Genomic DNA, 18,981 nt, shown 5'->3' on the forward strand with positions numbered 1-18,981 from the left:
TCCTGATTTTTGCCTATCATAAATAACTAAAGCTAGGAAAACATTTTCTGCATAAGGTTTTTATTCTGTAACTTAGCTCTTTCCTTAGCATAATTCTGCATCATATTTTGAGTGAACACTGGAATGCCTTCTAAGTGGCCTGCCTGCCACTTATTGGCCCCCCTTTCACCTCCCCCCACATTGTTGCCAGAGTTGCTTCCCCAAAACAATCGATGATGTCACTTCCCAGCTTATGACTTCAGTGGGCTTTCTGCTACTCACAGGATGAAGCCCTGGTTCTCTGTTATGCCACCAATGGCCTGTCATAAGCAGCTCTCAGCTTCAACACGCACTCTGTTAGGAGTTGAATTGTCAAAAAGGATGTCCTAAGCCCCAGTAGTTCAGAATGTGACCTTATTTGGAAATAGAGTCATTACAGATGTAATTAGTTAGGATGAGTCATAACTGCAGTAGGCTGGGCCCTTAATCCAATATGACTGGCATCCTTATAAGAAGATGGCCATGTGAAGATGTAGAGAGAGACATGGGGAAAATGCCAGGTGAAGGCAGAGGCAGAGGATGGAGTGATACACCTACAAGCCAGGGAATGGCAAGGATCTCTGGCTGTCACCAGAATGTAGCAGAGAGATATGGAACAGATCCTTCACTCAGAGCCCTCCAAAGGAACCAATCCTGTTGACACCATGATTTTGGTCTTCCAACCTTCAGAACTACGACAGAATGAATTTCTATGGTTTGAAGCCAGGCAGTTTGTGGTACTTTGTTCCAAACAGCAGCCCTAGGAAACAAATATACACTCCATGTCCCTATCACACTGAACAGCCAACCCCTGCTTTTTAGAGTTTTGTCTAGACTTTCCTCAGCTTAGAATGTTATCCACATCTTCCCCCAACCTCTCTCCTTTGCCTGGCAAAGGGAAGACTTGTTTCCAGTATCTTTTCCTGGGTGAACCTTTCCTTCCTTTCTTTTTGTCTCAGGAAGTTGACTGCATGGACCCTCATTGGCCCATTGTAAAGTGGACTAATACACTGTATTATAATTACCAACTCTCCCTTAATATACTATGCGATTTTTGAGGGCAGAGAGCACATCTTATTCATTTTTATATATCCAGTGCTTAGTAAGAATAAGTATGCAGTGTACTGAGTTAATGTAGTCTAAATCAATATATCCTATAGAAGGTACATGGCATGGTGGACACATTTGGGAATGATTTTGGAGTTAGGCAGATCAGATCTAGTTTAAAATTCAGACTTCACCATTTATCAGCTACTGGGTAATCTTGGGCACGTTGCATAACCTCTCTGAGCCCCAGTAGCCTGATCTATAAAATAGGGATAATAATTTCTTTCCAATGGGTTATGAGAAATTGATGAAGTATCATATGGGAATGCATATATACACATGGTAGGCCCTTTAGTAAACATATATCTTTTTTTTTAATATATGTCACCATTTTTTGTGGGACCTATAGATGAGATTATAAAAGATAAAGTTAGTGCAAATATCTAGAAAAAAAAGGCCAATTATTATACAAATTTATTTTTTTTTTAAAATGAGACAACTTTATTCACCATTTATAAGCAGGATTATACAGAATCTTTGAATTTTCACTGAATAACTGCAATCTTGTCATTTTGATTAGAAAGCTCTGAAGATCTTGCTTCATTTGTTTACAGGGAATAATTTAATTTTTGGCAAGCCTAAAAGTGAAAAAAGGAAAACAAGGAGGAGGGAGGAAAAAGAAACAGAAATGAAGAACAGAGGGAGATAATCTGACTCCTGACAGGTCTCTGCCAACATCTAGTTCCCTGATGACTCAATTTTTTTCCCTAGGGAGAGAAGCTAATTCAGTCCATAATTATTCTGTCCTTGAACCTTTATGAACAGAAGTGAGCATTGAGGAAGGGGCCACACTGTAGTTCAAGCCCAGAGCCCTAGGCTCCAGGGTCCCCAGGGAACCCTGCTACTAGCACACAGTGTGAACTGAAATGAAGGCAGGGGAATTCTGCCAAGATTTCTAATCCAACACCAAGCCCCTCCACAGCTGCTCCAAACTGGTTCCAAAAGGAGCCTTATTGTTTCTCCGGTGAACGCACAAAGCAAAAGGCAACAAAACAAACACATCAACCCTGTCCCTTCGGAGATCTTGTAAAACCACTTACATCTGTTATCATGTCTGTATCTAGCAATTTCCTGGAAACAGAGTGCATTTGTTTTCTTAAATGTTGTAACTTGTCAATCATAAGTGATGATCCTGAGACCATTAAACTGAGTTCCATTAGAACTGACATGCTTTTATAGAACATCACTGCCTCAAAGCAGGATAAACGGGGCTCAAGATGAGCATAATAGTCCTTTATTTTAAGGTTCAGATCTCCAAAGCAGAAGCACATGGATACAAATAGTACCTGATTCTAGCAGTAGAGGAGCTAAGACTGCTCATTTTGACTCTTGGCTTTGCCACGTTCTAGCTATTGCCTCAGTTTCCTTATCTATCCCATGAGGATAATAATAGTACCTTCCTCAAAGGTTGCTGTAGAGATTAAAAGAGATGATGCACATATACCACTTAGGACAGTGTTCAGCATGTAGTAATTCCTCAATAAATATATGCTAGTATTATAACTGTTAGTATTATTGGCTATTTTAGATTTCTGCAAAAGGCATATCCCTATCTACAAAGAAACATCTGGGGTAAATCATTTTTTTTTCCTCAAACTAGCACATTTCTGGGAATAATACAGGATGTAAGCAATGAATTTTCAACTAAAAGAAAGCAATTCAAAAGGTGAATTATTTCAGACTTGGCTTGCCTGGAGTGGCCCTAAAATGTTCCCTTGCACCCAAAGTTTATTATAAAACATCTATCAGAATCTGACTGAGTATACGCCAAAGCACACGGACTGTCAAATCTCCAATCCACCCACTTGCAACCTCGGAAGCTTCTCAACTCCACGCTCTGGGCAGCCAGCAGCAATCAGCTGAGGCTGGCAAGGAAATAAAAGAAAACCTATTTGTCATCTGCAGCATAAAACACAACAATTTTCAAAGAGGGGATGCAATCCCTTTTATAATGGTGGTACTGGGGAAAGTAACAACCTCTGCCTCATAGACAAATGTTATCGTACCAAAATTTACTTCTATACAGCCTCAGGAGGTAAATTGTGAGAGAAGAAATGGCTATTTCAGTCAAAGTATATCTAAAAGAGGTGAAATACTAAAGTGAGTAAGGGAGTTTTGTGTTTTAGTTCCTACAGAATACCACCAGGTTAGCACCCTTTATACCAGAAAGCGTTAACTCATTACACAGCAGATTAGTAGCTCAGGCAGAGTTTCCATATGATGATACCAGTATGCCAGGAATAAAAATAAAAATAAAAATAAAAATAATCCCTTCACCCCTTGGGGTTTCTGGGGCTAGGGTGCCTGGGGCAGCTTTATCCTTGGTTGTGAGCAGGCTTTTCCTTGTATATCAGTATGTTGTGCAAATATTTTCATTTTTTATGCATGCCGTGACCTGAAAAAGTCTGGGGATCACTGGCTTAAGAAGTGAATACATTTTCTAAAGTCCCCTCGCCATGGAAAAGCTTAAGCACCGGATAGTTTATCCTCATCATGGTTACTGACACTAATAGGTTCTAGAAAAAACAGATACATATTCTTGATCTGAGAGCTCAGACCTGTGACCAAAATTCTCTTAAGGTTAATTTCTGTTGTTTGCAAAGGACAGAGACACATGAAGCATAGTGCAAATAGGGAGAGCTTTTCACACGGTCCATCAAGGAAGGCAAGAATGCTATAGGAATAGAGACTGGGCCTATTCAGAGATAGGATATGGAAGCCCGCAGCTTGAGAGACCTCAGCCATAGGAGAGCCTGGGTCTTCATCTGATACTCCACGAATAGCATGACTTGGTTATATTCTGTCTTTGCTTCCCTTTGGGGGATTGTCTTGCATCCCCCAGTTGGCTTCTCTACCTTCTATTCCATATCGTTTCCACTAGTTCTTTGCTTCTGCCTATTTCTAGGTCCTGATTCTCATAACTTCAGCTTCCTCATAATTCTTCCTGGTCCCTACTTCTACCTGATGGTCAATTTCAATCTTTCTTCCTCTTCTTCCCTCCCTCCTGCACTCTGTGCGTCTTTCAGTGTCAGTTCCTGCTGGCAACTCCCTGTCCCCCTTCACATCTCTCAGTCTACATTCTTGAGAATAATAATCTGGGTGGCCCTACCAGTCCCCATCTGGGCAGAAACTCAGGCCTTCCCCCAGGCCGCTCGCTAGCTTGTGGTTTGAGTGATCTTGGGTCAGATGCTTACTGGCTGAGAGGGGCTGGAATCACAGGGATCAAAACATGTCCCTTCAACAGAGCTATGGTGGGTGGGAAAATTTTCCTTTGATGGTTTTTAGGTAGGAAAGACAAAATATATCTAGAATAAGCCTCCCTAAGAGAACAAGGTTTTATATTTCCACTTATCAAAAAAGACCCTTAAACGCATTCATTGTATTGTAAATAAATCCTTTTGTTAATTTCCTTCTCTTTCTTCTCTCTTCTCTTTTTTCTTCTTTCCACCCATCCATTCATCCATCCATGTATTCATCCATCCATCAAATATGTATGGAATCTGTCTCCTGAAGACATGTATGAGGTCTCTGATGACCATAATGGTCCTTGAGGACCATAAACCTACTAGGGGAGATAAGTTGTGCATGCAAATAATTATAAGTGCCCCAAGAATGACATAAACCAAGTGCTACGGAAGAAACTCAAAGGAAGAAGACATCTTCAGGCTGGAGGAGATGACATTTCAGCTAGGACCTGAAAGATGGGGAAGGTTCTAATATTCATAGAAGACAAAACAAACAAGATGAGCCTAAGCCTAAAGTTAGTAGAGTTTTGTTAACATCAAACTTCAGATTTTGGCATTTTAAGTTACAGGAGAAATGTATAATCATAAAAAATTCAATCCAAACTGAAAATACATAGCAAAAAGTCTGTCTCACATCACTAGTCACTTATTCTTCCATGAATCCTCCTCTCCAAAAGTAACTGCCATTCATTGTTTATTATGAATTTGTCCAGATATTTTTCTATACCATTAAATTAAAGCTTTATAATTATTTAACTATATATCTATTATTAAACCCAATTTGCAAAGAGGTGGGTTAAGTAACTTTGCAAAAGTTACACAGCCTAGTAAGTGACGGAGTTGAGATTTCAATCAAGTCCTATTGCTTCCAAAGATTTGAATGTTTCCATCAAATTTTCCATCATACCTGATGGAGATATTAGCTTGAAATGTTATCAAAAGACTCAACTCAGTTCTGTAAGTAGCTCTCATTTTTAGGAGTCACTTTTCCCCGAGCTGGAAGAAAGCCAAAGGCAGATACTCATATGTTAACCATTCACAATAGAAAGTCTATATATACTGAGTTGGGTATTTGGTTCTCCTCTGACCTTTTCTTGTACTATGAGCTTTATTTTTGTCTCCAACAGAAGGTGAATTTTACTCTAATAATGGAGCACTGATGAAATTGTTGAAGGTTTAAGAGAAGTCATGTTTCTCCTCTATAATATCACTTAAAATAAACCAAATCAATTATTTACCAACTTGTTGCTAATAGAATAGACAACTCAATTTACTTAAGCTGCTTGCTTTCACATCCAAAGTGAGACTTCTAAAGGAAAAGATCATACAGCACATAAGGGGGGACTCAAGTTTTATGGTTGAAGAACACTTACCCCAGACTGCCATGAAAACAGCAAAGAAGACAGTGGCTCCATTGTCAAAAAGGTGGGTTACCTGGGAATAACATGAATCAGCATTGAGCTAATTTCTCATATATGATATTCTGGTTCAGACTTTTTTTCAAGTTCTATAAAAATAGCTGTGATGATACAATGAGTTTTACAGGGTTTCTTTCGGGGATATTCTTTTTGGATTGTAAATAAGAAGCGGGTTCCTCTGGCTGTGAAGTAGCTCAGATATGGAAGAGAGAATTTGTTCCCTGTGAGTATCATCTAGTTGAACATTTATCAGCGGCCCCAATAGTGCTCCTAAGAATTCCCTTTTGTGCCCTACAAAAGCTCTTATACACGTACATATGTATATGGTGATAGTTATATGTAGGACCAGGAAGGCACCATTGTTGCTACTTTAAAGGTTTCCAGCTTCCCAAGTGCTGTTTTTAATGCCTCATTTATTCGCTTTGAAAATATGGCTATTTTGTTTGTGTAGTTTTGAGCAAACATTTTCTGGGCTGCCCTCTGGATTTCAGCATCATAAAAATGAAAGAGCAGAACCATTAAGCAAATCCACTTCCACCTTTATTAAAGCCTTGGGTAATCACCATATTTACCTACTGCACATAACACAAAGACAGCTAGCAATACTTTATTGCTAGACTAATATATTCTATTGCAAACACCACGGCAGAAAGCAAAAATATCCATTCTTACTGCAAAACTGCAAAGCTCATTTTTGCCTCCAGCATAAATCATGCCAATGCCCGTGACACACTGAAACGATGACTGATAGGTTCATAAAGCATAACCTTTTTTTTTTTTTTTTGGTATTTTATAGCTCCCTATAAAGTATACTGTCCTTAGAGAATGTGCCAAGTATAAACAAGGTTTTTTTCCTGTTTCATCAGAGTGTGAAGTATTTCAGATTATTCCCAAAGTTTATGCCTTCTCTTTCTTTGAACATAGGAGAGGTGGGCAGCATTTAAACACCTACCATGAGACGAATGTCTGAAGCCTATTTCACATGCTAGAGCGAGTGTTAAGCTGTATATTGGGCACTCAGTATCAAATCAAGCTTGAAAGTTCCAGTGGTGTGTGGTTGGTTTGTGCTCTCTGGCAGGGTATCTACTGGCAGTTGCTGGAAGTTTTAGCTTACACCATCAGCGTCCATTCTAGAATTGTTTTCGGCTGCCCAGATCATCTTTTCTCCATTCTCCTTTCTCCAGGTAACAGATCTCTCTCATGCTGGTCCCAAGGGACACACAGCTCAAAAGAGAATCAGAGTACTTCCCTGGGGCCCACATGCAAACATCTGGAGAAAGAATTTCCTGCTGCAGTTATCAATTTGGAAACATGTAAATTAGGAAAAGTGAGGTGATAGGGACTTTTGGTTTCTAACAAGATGCTGAGCTAGCTTAGGCTGATGGCACCCTTTGCCAAAATCAACCCTGGAGAAGCAAGATAGTAGATTCCAGGAACTAACAACATGAAAGACAAACAAAAAACAAAGACTCCGAGAAACCCCAGGGAGACAGAAGGTTGCCTTGAACTGGTATGTGTGTCGAATGTGTGTGCATGTATGTGTATGAGGGGTGGGTGTGGTGGGTGTGGGTGATGGTGGTGGTGTGTGAGAGGTAGGTGGCAGATTCCAAGCAGAGGGAGAGAACAGGATAGAGAAATACATAAGTTCTACTCTAGACTTTCTCTTAGACAGTCATTGGACAATTAGTTTCTCCTCCCTCTGAAATCAGTTACAGCAGGCCACACCACAGGTGCTGGTGTTCTTGGAACAATATCAGAAATGCTCAAAGTCCTGCTTGGTTGAGACATTGATGACAGTAGCTTCTGCCCTGGGGCATTCATTCCTCAGTAGATTCCCTCTTAAACCCCAGAGCTGGTACATTGCAAAGGAGAGGGCTTCCTCCCAATTCCGTTTTGTTCTTAGCAGATTTAAAAATAAAACTCTGACCAGAACAGTCCTCTGGTAGAGTGGTAGCACACAGTGGTGTCCGGACACAGTGTCCTCCCCTCCCTGTAACTCACCGGGATGACAGACTTGGGGCTGGCCTCTGATGCTTACTCAGGCGGTTGACACCTCCAGGCAACAGGCACCCATAGTCCAAAATAACAACATATACGGGGAAGGCAACAACCTCCGCCCCCCAGAAAAATCCTCAACTAGGCAACATACACCTTCTGAAACAGATATTCTGTAACAGCAGACTAAGAATTTAAAATAGTCACAAAAAATATGCTTAAAGGGATAAAGGAAGGAAGACACAAGTCTGGAGCCAAGGCAGTCGGCAGCCACTTTCCCCTTGTTTGAAGAGAACCTGTCTGAAGATGATCATGTGGCCCAAGAGAGAGCAGTTCTAGGCTGTAAGGCCCTCTCACTCACGCAGTGTGAGCTACCTCAGTACCTGCTCCAAGGAAATGTGCCATTAAGTCTCTTGCTGCCTAAGCCAGTTGGAGTTGGGTTTCTCTGACTCTTGCAAATGCAAGTGTCCAGGATAAAGCGTCCTTGATCAACAGAACGGCTGCTGACTTAACTGGATCCGGGCTCCAATTTGATCCAATATTCTTGTGCGTCCACAATCCCTTGAAATCACTCGGACATTTCCAATAAATATTTCTAAAGGAAACCCTGTATCACTCCAATTCTGTCATTCTGAGGCTTTTTATCCTTAATTTGAGTACGTTTCTAAGTGAAAGCAAATGTTAAATTCAGAACCTAAAGATCTTGTAGCTCAGTACGGCACAGGAGTAAAGAAGACATGTTCTATAGTCCAATAAACCAAGGCCCAGCTCCTCATTGCCGTGGGACCATGGATGAGTAATCTTTACCTCTCTGAGTCTCTGAGTAAAATGGGAATATTAACACTTATCTTGAAGTTGCTGTGAGAATTAGAAATAATAAAGCTAGGTTGCCAAGCTCTTATTATAGCCATAACTATCATAACTATTATTGTTCTGTAATAGATCTTACGTTAGGGAGGATAACTGCCAAAATAAGCCCGTATAAAATCTAAGCACTCTAAACTATTTATGACGATCCCTTTAAAGTGTTACCAAGGATATCCTAAAAAGAGAACTTCACCCAGGTATATCTTCATTCGTTAAAAAAAAACCCCAAATCCAATTAAACACACACACACACACACACACACTCAAAACCACAAAAAACAAACAAACAAAAAACTGGGCTTCTGCTTCTAGGATTTCCTCAAAGCAGAATTTTTGAACCTGAGACATTCAGGCTTATCTCATGACCTTTAAACGAAGTTATATTACTGACAAAACTCTTGATCCTTACCAAATCTCTATTTTCCAAGGTCACTCTGTTAAATTTGTCCACAACTACTCGGGTCTATCTGTGTGTTCTCCAAAGATAGGGAGAGAATTTTGTGCTTTTTTGGTCCCTTGCAACATATACTAAGAACCAAAATCTTTCTAAAATCACAGCTCACTGCTGCGGTTTGGGCTTCTCCCACACAGACCAGCCACCTGCAGTACTGAGACATTATAGACAGGTCAGATCCTGGGTCACCTAGCAAATGTTCTCTCATTTAAAATGAACACAAGTCTGCAATGCCAACAGAGTAATTAGATAGATCCAGGCTGCAGTGATTGTAAAGGTTCAATAAAGTCTGCCAACCGCTTGCATATCTGGAATCCAGGCAAGCTGATAGGTCTTGGAAAAGTCTTCATTAATCCAACTCTAGCTATTGTTTCGAGTTAGTGACAACATCCTTAAGTAAAAAAATCCTAGCAATTTGATGAACATGTCTAATGTTTTAATAAAGTAAGGCATACTATGAGAAAAGGACATGCAATAACATATAATGGAAATAATAGTGCCATGTATTTTTTTTTCCAAAGCACTTTTATATATACTCTCTTCTTCAGTCCTCGTGACATTCCAATAGGGCGGGACAGAGAAGACCTGTATTTAGAGATGAGAAAGGTTACTCTCAGAAAGGCTGCACATGTTCAAGGTCAAGCAGGTAAGCAGCTCAGCTAGCCTGGAATTGAGGTCACTTGGACAATAAAGATGACGAAGAGGAAAATGATGGCAGCTGTCATTTACTGAGATCTTACTATTTGCTAAGCACTGTACTTGGTACACATCTTATCTCACTTTTAACAACCATGTGAAACAAGCATTGTGTTCTCCATTTTACAGATGAGAAAACTGAGGCTCAGAGAGGTTACATAACTTGTTCCCAGATAAACAAGTGGTAAAGAGCAGAGCTGAAGTCTGAACCTAACTTTCTCTGACTCCACCAACTGTGCCCTTTGCACTGTGCCATGCTGCAGCTTGTGATGGTGTCTAGAGCCATACGTTTAAGAATGTGTAGATTCAATAAGATATCTGAGCTAGAATACTGAATGATGGAGATACATCTATCCTACAACATTAACTTGAGAATCAAAGATTAGAAATTATAGAATATAGTTACCCGCCATCCCTCAGCAAAGTGTATGTTAAATATAATCCACCTAAAATGCTGCATATCTGAAATTACCTTGGCATAAACGCAGCTGTCTGATAGCCTCATGAATGGACAGTATTTATCACACACGGGACACATGATGATGTCTGTAGCTTGGCAGACTTCTTTACTGGAAAGGAGAACAGAGAAGGACTGCTTTTTGATGACGTGGAACATTTTTTTCCCCTCCAACTTCACCAGAATGTTTGACTAGTAAATAAGGTCCAGTAGATTAAATTTTTGTCCTCAGAAGCTTCTTAGCCTTGTCTGTTATTAATGTAAACAAATTCCTATACATTTTAATACTTTGATAAACCTGTTTATTTATGAGGTTTTTCCTCAGCTTTACATATTAGTAAGTTAAACTCAGACAAATATAAAAAGCAAAGTATTGGTTGTTACACCCCAAATTATATAAAAGTCCTTCACAACATTTCATAGATCTGAAGCAATTTCATACTGAATTACAGGAAAAACGAGACACCTAAAAATGCCTGTCTTGATCTCTATGTGCATGATCAATTAAAACTAATATGGAGGCCGGGTGCGGTGGCTCAAGCCTGTAATCCTAGCACTCTGGGAGGCTGAGGCGGGTGGCTCGTTTGAGCTCAGGAGTTCGAGACCAGCCTGAGCAAGAGCGAGACCCCATCTCTACCAAAAATAGAAGGAAATTAATTGGACAGCTAAAATATATATAGAAAAAATTAGTCGGGCATGGTGGTGTGTGCCTGTAGTCCCAGCTACCCAGGAGGCTGAGGCAGGAGGATCGCTTGAGCCCAGGAGTTTGAGGTTGCTGTGAGCTAGGCTGACACCATAGGCACTCTAGCCCGGGCAACAGAGTGAGACTCTGTCTCAAAAAAAAAAAAAAAAAAAAAAAAAAAATAATATGGAAGAATAAATAAAAATGAGTAGGGATTTTAGTCCTGTCCTGGGAGAAAACTACATTTCATTAACAATTTCACCAGAAAGCAAAATATTTTTGTAGGTGGGAGGCTCAATCACTCACTTTTATTTTTGTAATTACTTTAAAAAGGCACATTTATAATTTAAGATTATTGTTCAGCCTTGCGATAAGGTCTTCATGAATACCTTAAACTATATTCTGGTGAGACAACCAAGATAACACTTGCTGACAATGAACCATCCCCAAGGCACTAGCAAGTTGGTGAGATGTCCTTCTGGCCTCGGCTTAACGGTTCTTGTAAAAACATAGAATTCATAAGAAGGGATTGTCAGTTCACTATTTTGCCGTATCAGTTTAAAGAAAGGTGAAAAAGTCAGAAAGAGAGCACTTTTAGCTAGTGAATGAAAGTGGTTTGTACCATGGATGTAGTGGTTTGTATGTCTGTAAATTGACTTTTGCTTCCATGGTAGCTGAAGACCACAAGGCCATTGCAAGGGCAAGGGATGAAGAGGACCTTGCGAATTGAACTTTTCCACGAGAGAGCAGGAGGGAAGTCAGGGTGAAAAACTAAGAGAGTCCACAATCTGTGAACATCCCCAAAGCACAAACAGCCATCTCCATGTACAAGCAAGGGCGGGCTCACCCGAGAGCTCCCCGTACCTGACTTGGCAGTGATCCAGAGTGACGACTCCATACAAAAAGACGAACAATCCAATGAAGGCAGCTGGGAAGAGCATGCCAGTGTACCAGCCCAGCCAGGCAAAATATAAACCAATCTTCTCTCCAAAGTACCGCCTGTTAAAGACACAACAGCCTTGCAAATTACAGCGTAGTGTGTAAAGTTAAGCGTTATAACACTTTGGTCCATCGTTTTACTTTGTAGTGGCCTTACTGGTCAACTGCAGACAAGGTAAGCCAGGAGGATGGAACATTTGATCAAATCTAGGCTCTGGGCTTAAATTTCTACTCCTACTACTCTATGTCAGAAGGAGAATTAGCCCTCCCACAAAAGAACATGATTATCCACAAGCTTATTCTAAGAACACAGAATGGAGTGGAAGGGGCCAGAGTGGAAAAAGGGAAATTGAGTCAAAGACAACTGTCATGGTCCAGATGACAGGTGAAGGCAGTGGAGATTCTGGGATTTGGCCAGATTTGAGAGATCTAGAAGAAATAAAATCTATAGGACAAGAACTGTTTAAGAGATGAGATTCCCTAGATGCTCCACACCTTCATTCTCCTCAAGGCTTGGCTGTGCTTCTCACCCCCTTCCTTTTGCCCAAATCCCACTGCTCTTCCAGGGCTCAGCCCTTGACTTCCATCCATCCTTTCCATTTTTTCTGAATCCATGTGAAACTATGGTCTCCGTCACACATTTTACTTAATCATGCATGATCTCATCTTTTTTTCTAGTTGTCGCAACATTCCTAAGGGAAACCGAATTTCTCAAAGCCAGAGACAGTGGCTTCTGTTTGTCTTTGCCAATAGTATTTAGCACAGTACTAGAAACAAAATGGACAGTTAACTGATACTCATTGACTAATCACAAAATCAAAACACTGTCATGGACAGGAAATGTGTTGCCTGCAGCAATTATCTGTAACTTCTAATCAATGTAATCCTGTAATATGGTACTGAGGCTGGGAAGAGAATTTACTTTTATTTTGTTTTTTTCCCACTATTTATCATATGTTGAGTCTAGACAGAGGAAAGTGATCCCATCTCAGAAAATATTTTCCACGCACCCAGATCATCTGGATCATCCGTTACCAACACAAGGGACACGATTCATCACTGTGTTTGCAACATCGGGAATAAATACCTGGTAACAAGGTAACAAGGGCTCTGCTAAGAAGATCACTACCCAAGGAGATAAAATATAAAGTGAGCTGCTTTTCTTTCCCCCTCCACTCTGGGCTTATTTTTTAGGGCTCTGGTATAAGTGAAACATATCCAGCTACTCTAAGAAATGAGGCATGATTTTCTCTTTAGTAAGGAATCCATGATACATGGGTTGTTATTACCCAATCTCAATAACCAGTCTTTAAATAAACAATAAGATGTCAGAGCATAGTGCTGGGAGCCAAGGTAGAAAGTTGGAAAGTTATAGACAGTTAAGAAAAATACATTTTTACTGCACAATTATCATAAGTTAAAAGCTGACATACTTTTTGACATGCAGATTAAAAATATCTTTAAAGGTTATTAGTTTTAAATAAAAACTAAAATAAGCCTGATATTTACTGGAATGAAAGTATCTCATATGCCCTCTTTGCATTGATAGTAACTAATATTTTCTCAGTAATATATGTAAGCAGTGTTACCTTTTTACGAGACAATTTGTCAGTAACAGTCACATGGATGCCTACTTCTTACGAAGTCTCGTGGGAGGCCTGGCTGATCCTATATGCCCTTTCCTCCGCCCTTTCTAAGGTCCTTTAGGGGGAAACTCCATCCTCATCAGAGGGATGACAGGTTTACCAAGGACAACCAATGTCCTCCGGTGAGTTGCTCTCTTGTGAAGGAGCCAGATCTGAGTGAGAGCTGTACACTCCAGACTCCGCTCTAATGATGGCTTGTCCCAGCTGACAGTCTGCCCTAAGCATTCTGTGCAAGCTTCATATTTGCAGCTGGTTAAAAACTCACCTAACAAGATCCAAAGGCTGGTATTTATACCACACACCCCAGGAGGCCCAGCACTCATAGAGTAGATGTCGATGGTTTTCTGCTCCATGGGTTCGAATGGAGTTTTTACTTCTGTAACTTCCCTGGGATAGAAACATCACTGTTAGTGAGGTGACACCCACAAAAGCCTTAAGGTAATGGTGATACTAGTCCCTTACGGCAGGAGTAGTGATGATATGAGGAAGAAACGGATCCTCTCTATGAAAGGGAAGGCAGTTTGATGAATTATTCTGGACAGTGTCTTGCTGTTGATGATGTCTAGTAAAAAGTTCATGCTTGCTCGAATCAAGCAGGTTTGAACTGAGTTCAAATTCAGTTCTGCTACATTTTAGCTAGGAGACCTTGGACAAGCCCCCTAAATGCTCTGAGCCTTGGTTTTGTAATGCAAAATGGAACTAATAATATCTTCCTTATTAGGTTTCTTCTGTGGTTTGAATGGATAAAGTGTCTGGCCCAGAGGCCATGCCCAAGGCTCACTAATTCTCTTTCCTACTTCTTTTAAGATAGGGTAGTTGGTAAACAGCTATAGCTATAACCTAGTCACATGACCTCATCTACAAGAAAATCCTAGAATGGAAAAGCTAGAAGTCACTTCTGAATTCTAATAATTCAAATCTAATTCAACCTCTTTATTGAACAAAGGAGGAGACCAAGGGTCAGAGAGGTGGGTGTTTTCCTGAGGTCAGTTTGTGGCAATGCTAGTCTCACAACCAGGAAAGGTACTTTCTGGAGGCAAACTAATCGTTCACATGAACCTGAAAAGTCCTTTCTTGACAGAAAGAACACAGGGCTGGGAATAAAGGAGTTCAGATGAGTCTCAGCTCAACCATCAACTCAGTGTGTGATTTAGAGGAGGTTTAACCTTTCTGTAAACTCCTATTTAAATTTTTAACATGAAACAAGGCCAACAATTTCTGCCCTTCCTGCCTTCCTGCCTCAGTAGGTTGTTACAAGGTTAAATAATATAATTAAGTTAGACTGAGAGGAAAAAGTCAAAAGAACAATGATGCTATTATTGCTGCTGCTATTACTAATTTGAAATTTCTCTTCTTTGTAGAATATAGGGCTTTACTGAGATGCGAAAGTCATAGAGAAGGCCATGAGTTGGTTACTCCAGGGTTTTGTAGCTGCATCTCTTCATTCCCACCCACCCACTTCCCTGCACAGGTGCTACTGCCATCCTCCACTGCTCAGACACTGTTGGTACCATGGCTGGGACTGGGAGTGGGGAGGATGTGTTTCTCACCAACACCCTTTTCTGGGCAAGGCCAACTAATTGCTACGGGAAGCTACATGATGTTTTTGGGGAAAATCTGTCTTTAAAATTCAAAACACTTGTCTGTGGCTCTAACAACCCTTTGTGTCAAAATATTTGCTTCTGTCAGTAAAAGGAGCACTCCAAAAATGTTTCCTGGTAGTCTGTAAACAGGGTCTCAGATCACAGCTTCCAGTTTTCTTAATAAATAAGGTTTTAAAAGTCTACCTCACCTTTTACATTCTCTTGGTGTTTAAGATCAAGAGAAGAAACATTGCGAGCCAAACAAAAAGTATGCTTTGGAAAGACTTGCCAACTTAGAGAGTTGGAACTGTCCTCCAATTTGTTTATGTGCAAGTTGTTATCATTGTTTCTAATAGAAGGCTGTACCGAAGATGGCTCTAACAGTAGCTTCACCCTGGCTGGTTTGCGAGGTCCCAGAGGACAGAGACTATGACATTTATCTTTGTATTCTCTGTGTCGTACAGTGACCAGAGTAGGGGCGTGATACCATGAGAACGACAGTAATTTCTCAACGATCATGAGGATTATGTTTCTGAAAACCCATGTGTAGGAGAATCCTGGGTTAAACAATCCAAGATCTATCGGGGAAAATAGTTAAGGGTAGTCACAGCTACACGTATGAAAGTTGCTAAATATGGCAAAGACCAGGTAGTAAGTAAGGAGAATATCAGCATTTATACATCTTAGGTGAACAATGAGTGCAATACTATTCATTTCCATTTAATCACCCTTTGGTTACCAGAGACTTTGCATGATGGCTTCCTCCCACTCTTTCAAGGAATAGCTATACACTCATGTGTTTCAAAAACTATATATTTCAAGAACATTTACCCCCTGGGTCTGGCATTTAATGCAAAGTGTCAATGCCTTTTTAATTTTAATTTTAATTCATGCTGAGTGACTTTTGGAAGAGATATAACAGTGCAAGTAGACTGCTCCCTAATTACCCATTGGACAAATTAAACTCATTCGGAACAAACGTCGTATCAACAAATTCAATTAATGCCTATCTCAAGAAGCTGATTTCAGTAACAAGAAGTTGAGAGAAAGGTAAGGACTCAAGGCAGCACAATACCTCGTGCAGGGGAAATGCAGCTTCATAGGAGCCATTGGTGAGCAAACGATTCAGACCTAAAGCAACACATAAGTCCGTGTGATTAATATCGAGTTTTAATCCTCACAATGTTCAAGACAAATGTAAGGGTGGTACTTTTTGGAGAAAACAATCTAGGCTTTCAAAAGTGATTCAGACCCACTTGGGGGCACCAACAGTTTAGAAGGAAAGCTTTTCTGTCTGCTACGAAATTGGGATCAAGGGCCAGGAAATCAGTTTTTCTTCTCTCTCTTTTTTTTTATTTCAGCATATTATGGGGGTACAGATGTTTAGGTTACGTATGTTGCCCCTGCCCCCGCCTGCCCCCAAGTCCGAGCCTCAAATATGTCCATCCTTTGGGTGGTGTGCATTGCACTCTTTGTGTATACATATACCCATCCCCTCTTCCCTCCTCCCCTTCCCACCTCCCCCCTGCCCAACATCCAATAGATGTTATTCTTATATGTGCACTTATGTGTTGATCAGTTAATGTGTATACCATGGAGTACTATTCAGCTTTAAGAAACAATGGTGATATAGCATCTCTTGTATACTCCTTGATAGAGCTGGAACACATTCTACTAAGTGAGGTATCCCAAGAATGGAAAGACAAGCATCACATGTACTCACCATCAAATTGGTATTAACTGATTTCTCTCTTTTTAAAAAATTTAAAATATCTAATTGTCAAACAAGAATTGAATATATTTAAGGCATTATCAAGGGAGTAGAGGTTTTATAAATGACAAGCATGGCTAGAATTAATACAAACTTAATAAAACCAAGGGAAGAAGTCTTAAATCCCCAAATACTAAATGTAGTTTGCTATACTAACATACTACTTACCAATTTTGTTTTTTCCTTCTTCATACTTTATTCTTTGTAAAATATGATGCACAATTCTACTTCTTGTGGCATTGTTGAAGAACGTGTCTTTGTTGTGTATGATGAAGCTGCACATACATATTAAAAACACAAGTTGAGAATTAATTGGAAGCAAGAGATCTAATCTTGGTTATAATGTGATGTTGTTCAGATGCAGGTATCTTCAATCAATTATAGAGAAGGCGTGTCTGGAACAGCATTGGAGATCCCCAAGATCACACCAGAGTAGGAGACTCAGAAGTCTGAGTAGTTTTGGTTCTCAGAATCCTGAAGCATTAACATCAGTATGTCAGGAAGGATCTGGAGCTAAATAAAACTAAAAAAACTTAAACTAATAGCAAGTCTAGGTCTCATATCTTGTTTTTTCTTAGTAAGGTCATTAGATAAGGTCAACTAAAAATTCATTTTGTTTTTATATCCTCTTGTCTTCTATTCTACCCCCTGCCATATCATAACTAAGTGGATTTTTCAGAAATTTTAAGACCTGAAACTGACTTGGGTGGTAGATACAGGAGTTAGCAAATGAGCTCCGGTCTGGCTCATGAGTGAGGTGAGAGGTCAGTCTTTGGAAATCATCTCTGTCCACCCCCTTTCCCATGTTCTTTCCTATGTGGAACCCTTCTTCTAAAGCACACACTTAGGATTGCTTTGTCTCTCAGCAGTGGCCCAGCCAGTATCTAAAGTTTGTCAAGGGCAAGCGTGCACACACACACACACCCGTCCCCCCGTCACCGACACACACACTGGGCTTTCCAGTAGGTGTTCCTACCCTACTGAGAGATAACAGATAGAGCTTCCAGGGCTACATAATCCAGCAGGAAGTGGCTATGTCTTCTCTTCTTGGGAATGTGATAAATGGTAGAATATTAGAGACATTGTAAGTGTAATTGCTTCATAAATTGTAAAGTTTATCAACTCAGCAAATTTTTATTACATACCTCCTATAAGTCAGATACCATGCAAAGGCATATAAATGTTGGTAGCCATCACCCCCAAATCCCAGCTCAGAAGTCACCTCCTCCAGCAAGTCTCCCCACCCCTCCAACTGTACTCCTTTCCCCAAAAGAATTCACTACTCTCTTCTCTGTGCTATCTCTTATTTTGCAAGCATATCAATTTACTGATCATTCTGTGTTGTCATTTATTTGTTCTTACTTGTTCATAAAATGTTTACGCAGGCCACTCTGAAGGGTTCTGATTATACAGTGGTAAACAAAACAGATAAAACCCTTGTCCTTGAGAAGCTTACAGTCTAGTGAAGACAGAGCATAAAGGAAATGAACAAGATTGTGTGGCAGAGAAGGGCAGAATCAACCTCCTTTTGCATGCCTTTTCTCCCACCTGAGACTGTGAGCTTATTCAAGACAAAAGCCTGAATCATAACTTCTGTAGCCCTAAGATCCAGTGAGTGGCAGGTACACAGGTGTGTGAGGGTCTTGAGTATTGGGGAAACTGCTATTCGATGTTTTTCTTCAAGAAGATGAATTCTCAGGAGTTGTTCAAATGATGAGAGGAAGAGATAAACTTGGCCTAGAGGAAGTGTGGTCCAGATGAGGAGTTTGGTTTAGAAATAGGGTTGGGAATGTAAGTTTAGGACAACAGATAAAGGAGAGAAAGGCCACAGAATATGGAGACAAAAAGTAAATCATGTGAACCGATTTCTGGGAGAAGTATTTTCCTCCCATTTTTACTTCTCTTGGATTCTCTTATAGAATATTGCTCTTGGAGGGAAATAATTTGACTTGGTGGATGAGAGATAAATGCTCGTGGGTAAATGAGGAAGCTACAGCATTTATCTGATATTTTCTCTTGGGATGTCTGAAAACATTTTATAGCATCAAAGAGAAAGAGGAGAAAACCAAGAGTCACATCGAATCGAATGTGATGCTTTGTATT

The 18,981-nt window shown here is 40.2% G+C and overlaps 1 protein-coding gene across 3 annotated transcripts in view; it reads right to left on the bottom strand.

The window, feature by feature from the left end:
- The window catches only part of ANO4 (anoctamin 4), a 405,605-nt gene that overhangs the window by 50,500 nt on the left and 336,124 nt on the right, over nt 1-18,981 (bottom strand). For all 3 annotated transcript variants that reach the window (XM_012664002.1, XM_012664004.1, XM_012664001.1), the window contains 6 exons: nt 17,047-17,153; nt 16,183-16,238; nt 13,790-13,911; nt 11,804-11,938; nt 10,273-10,369; nt 5,744-5,804 (listed from right to left, as the gene is read on the bottom strand). In XM_012664002.1, coding sequence (XP_012519456.1) covers nt 5,744-5,804; nt 10,273-10,369; nt 11,804-11,938; nt 13,790-13,911; nt 16,183-16,238; nt 17,047-17,153 — 578 coding nt within the window. The remainder of the gene's footprint in view (nt 1-5,743; nt 5,805-10,272; nt 10,370-11,803; nt 11,939-13,789; nt 13,912-16,182; nt 16,239-17,046; nt 17,154-18,981) is intronic.

This window comes from Propithecus coquereli, unplaced genomic scaffold (assembly GCF_000956105.1).
Source record: "Propithecus coquereli isolate 6110/MARCELLA unplaced genomic scaffold, Pcoq_1.0 Scaffold85, whole genome shotgun sequence".
Classification (NCBI taxonomy): Eukaryota; Metazoa; Chordata; class Mammalia; order Primates; family Indriidae; genus Propithecus; species Propithecus coquereli.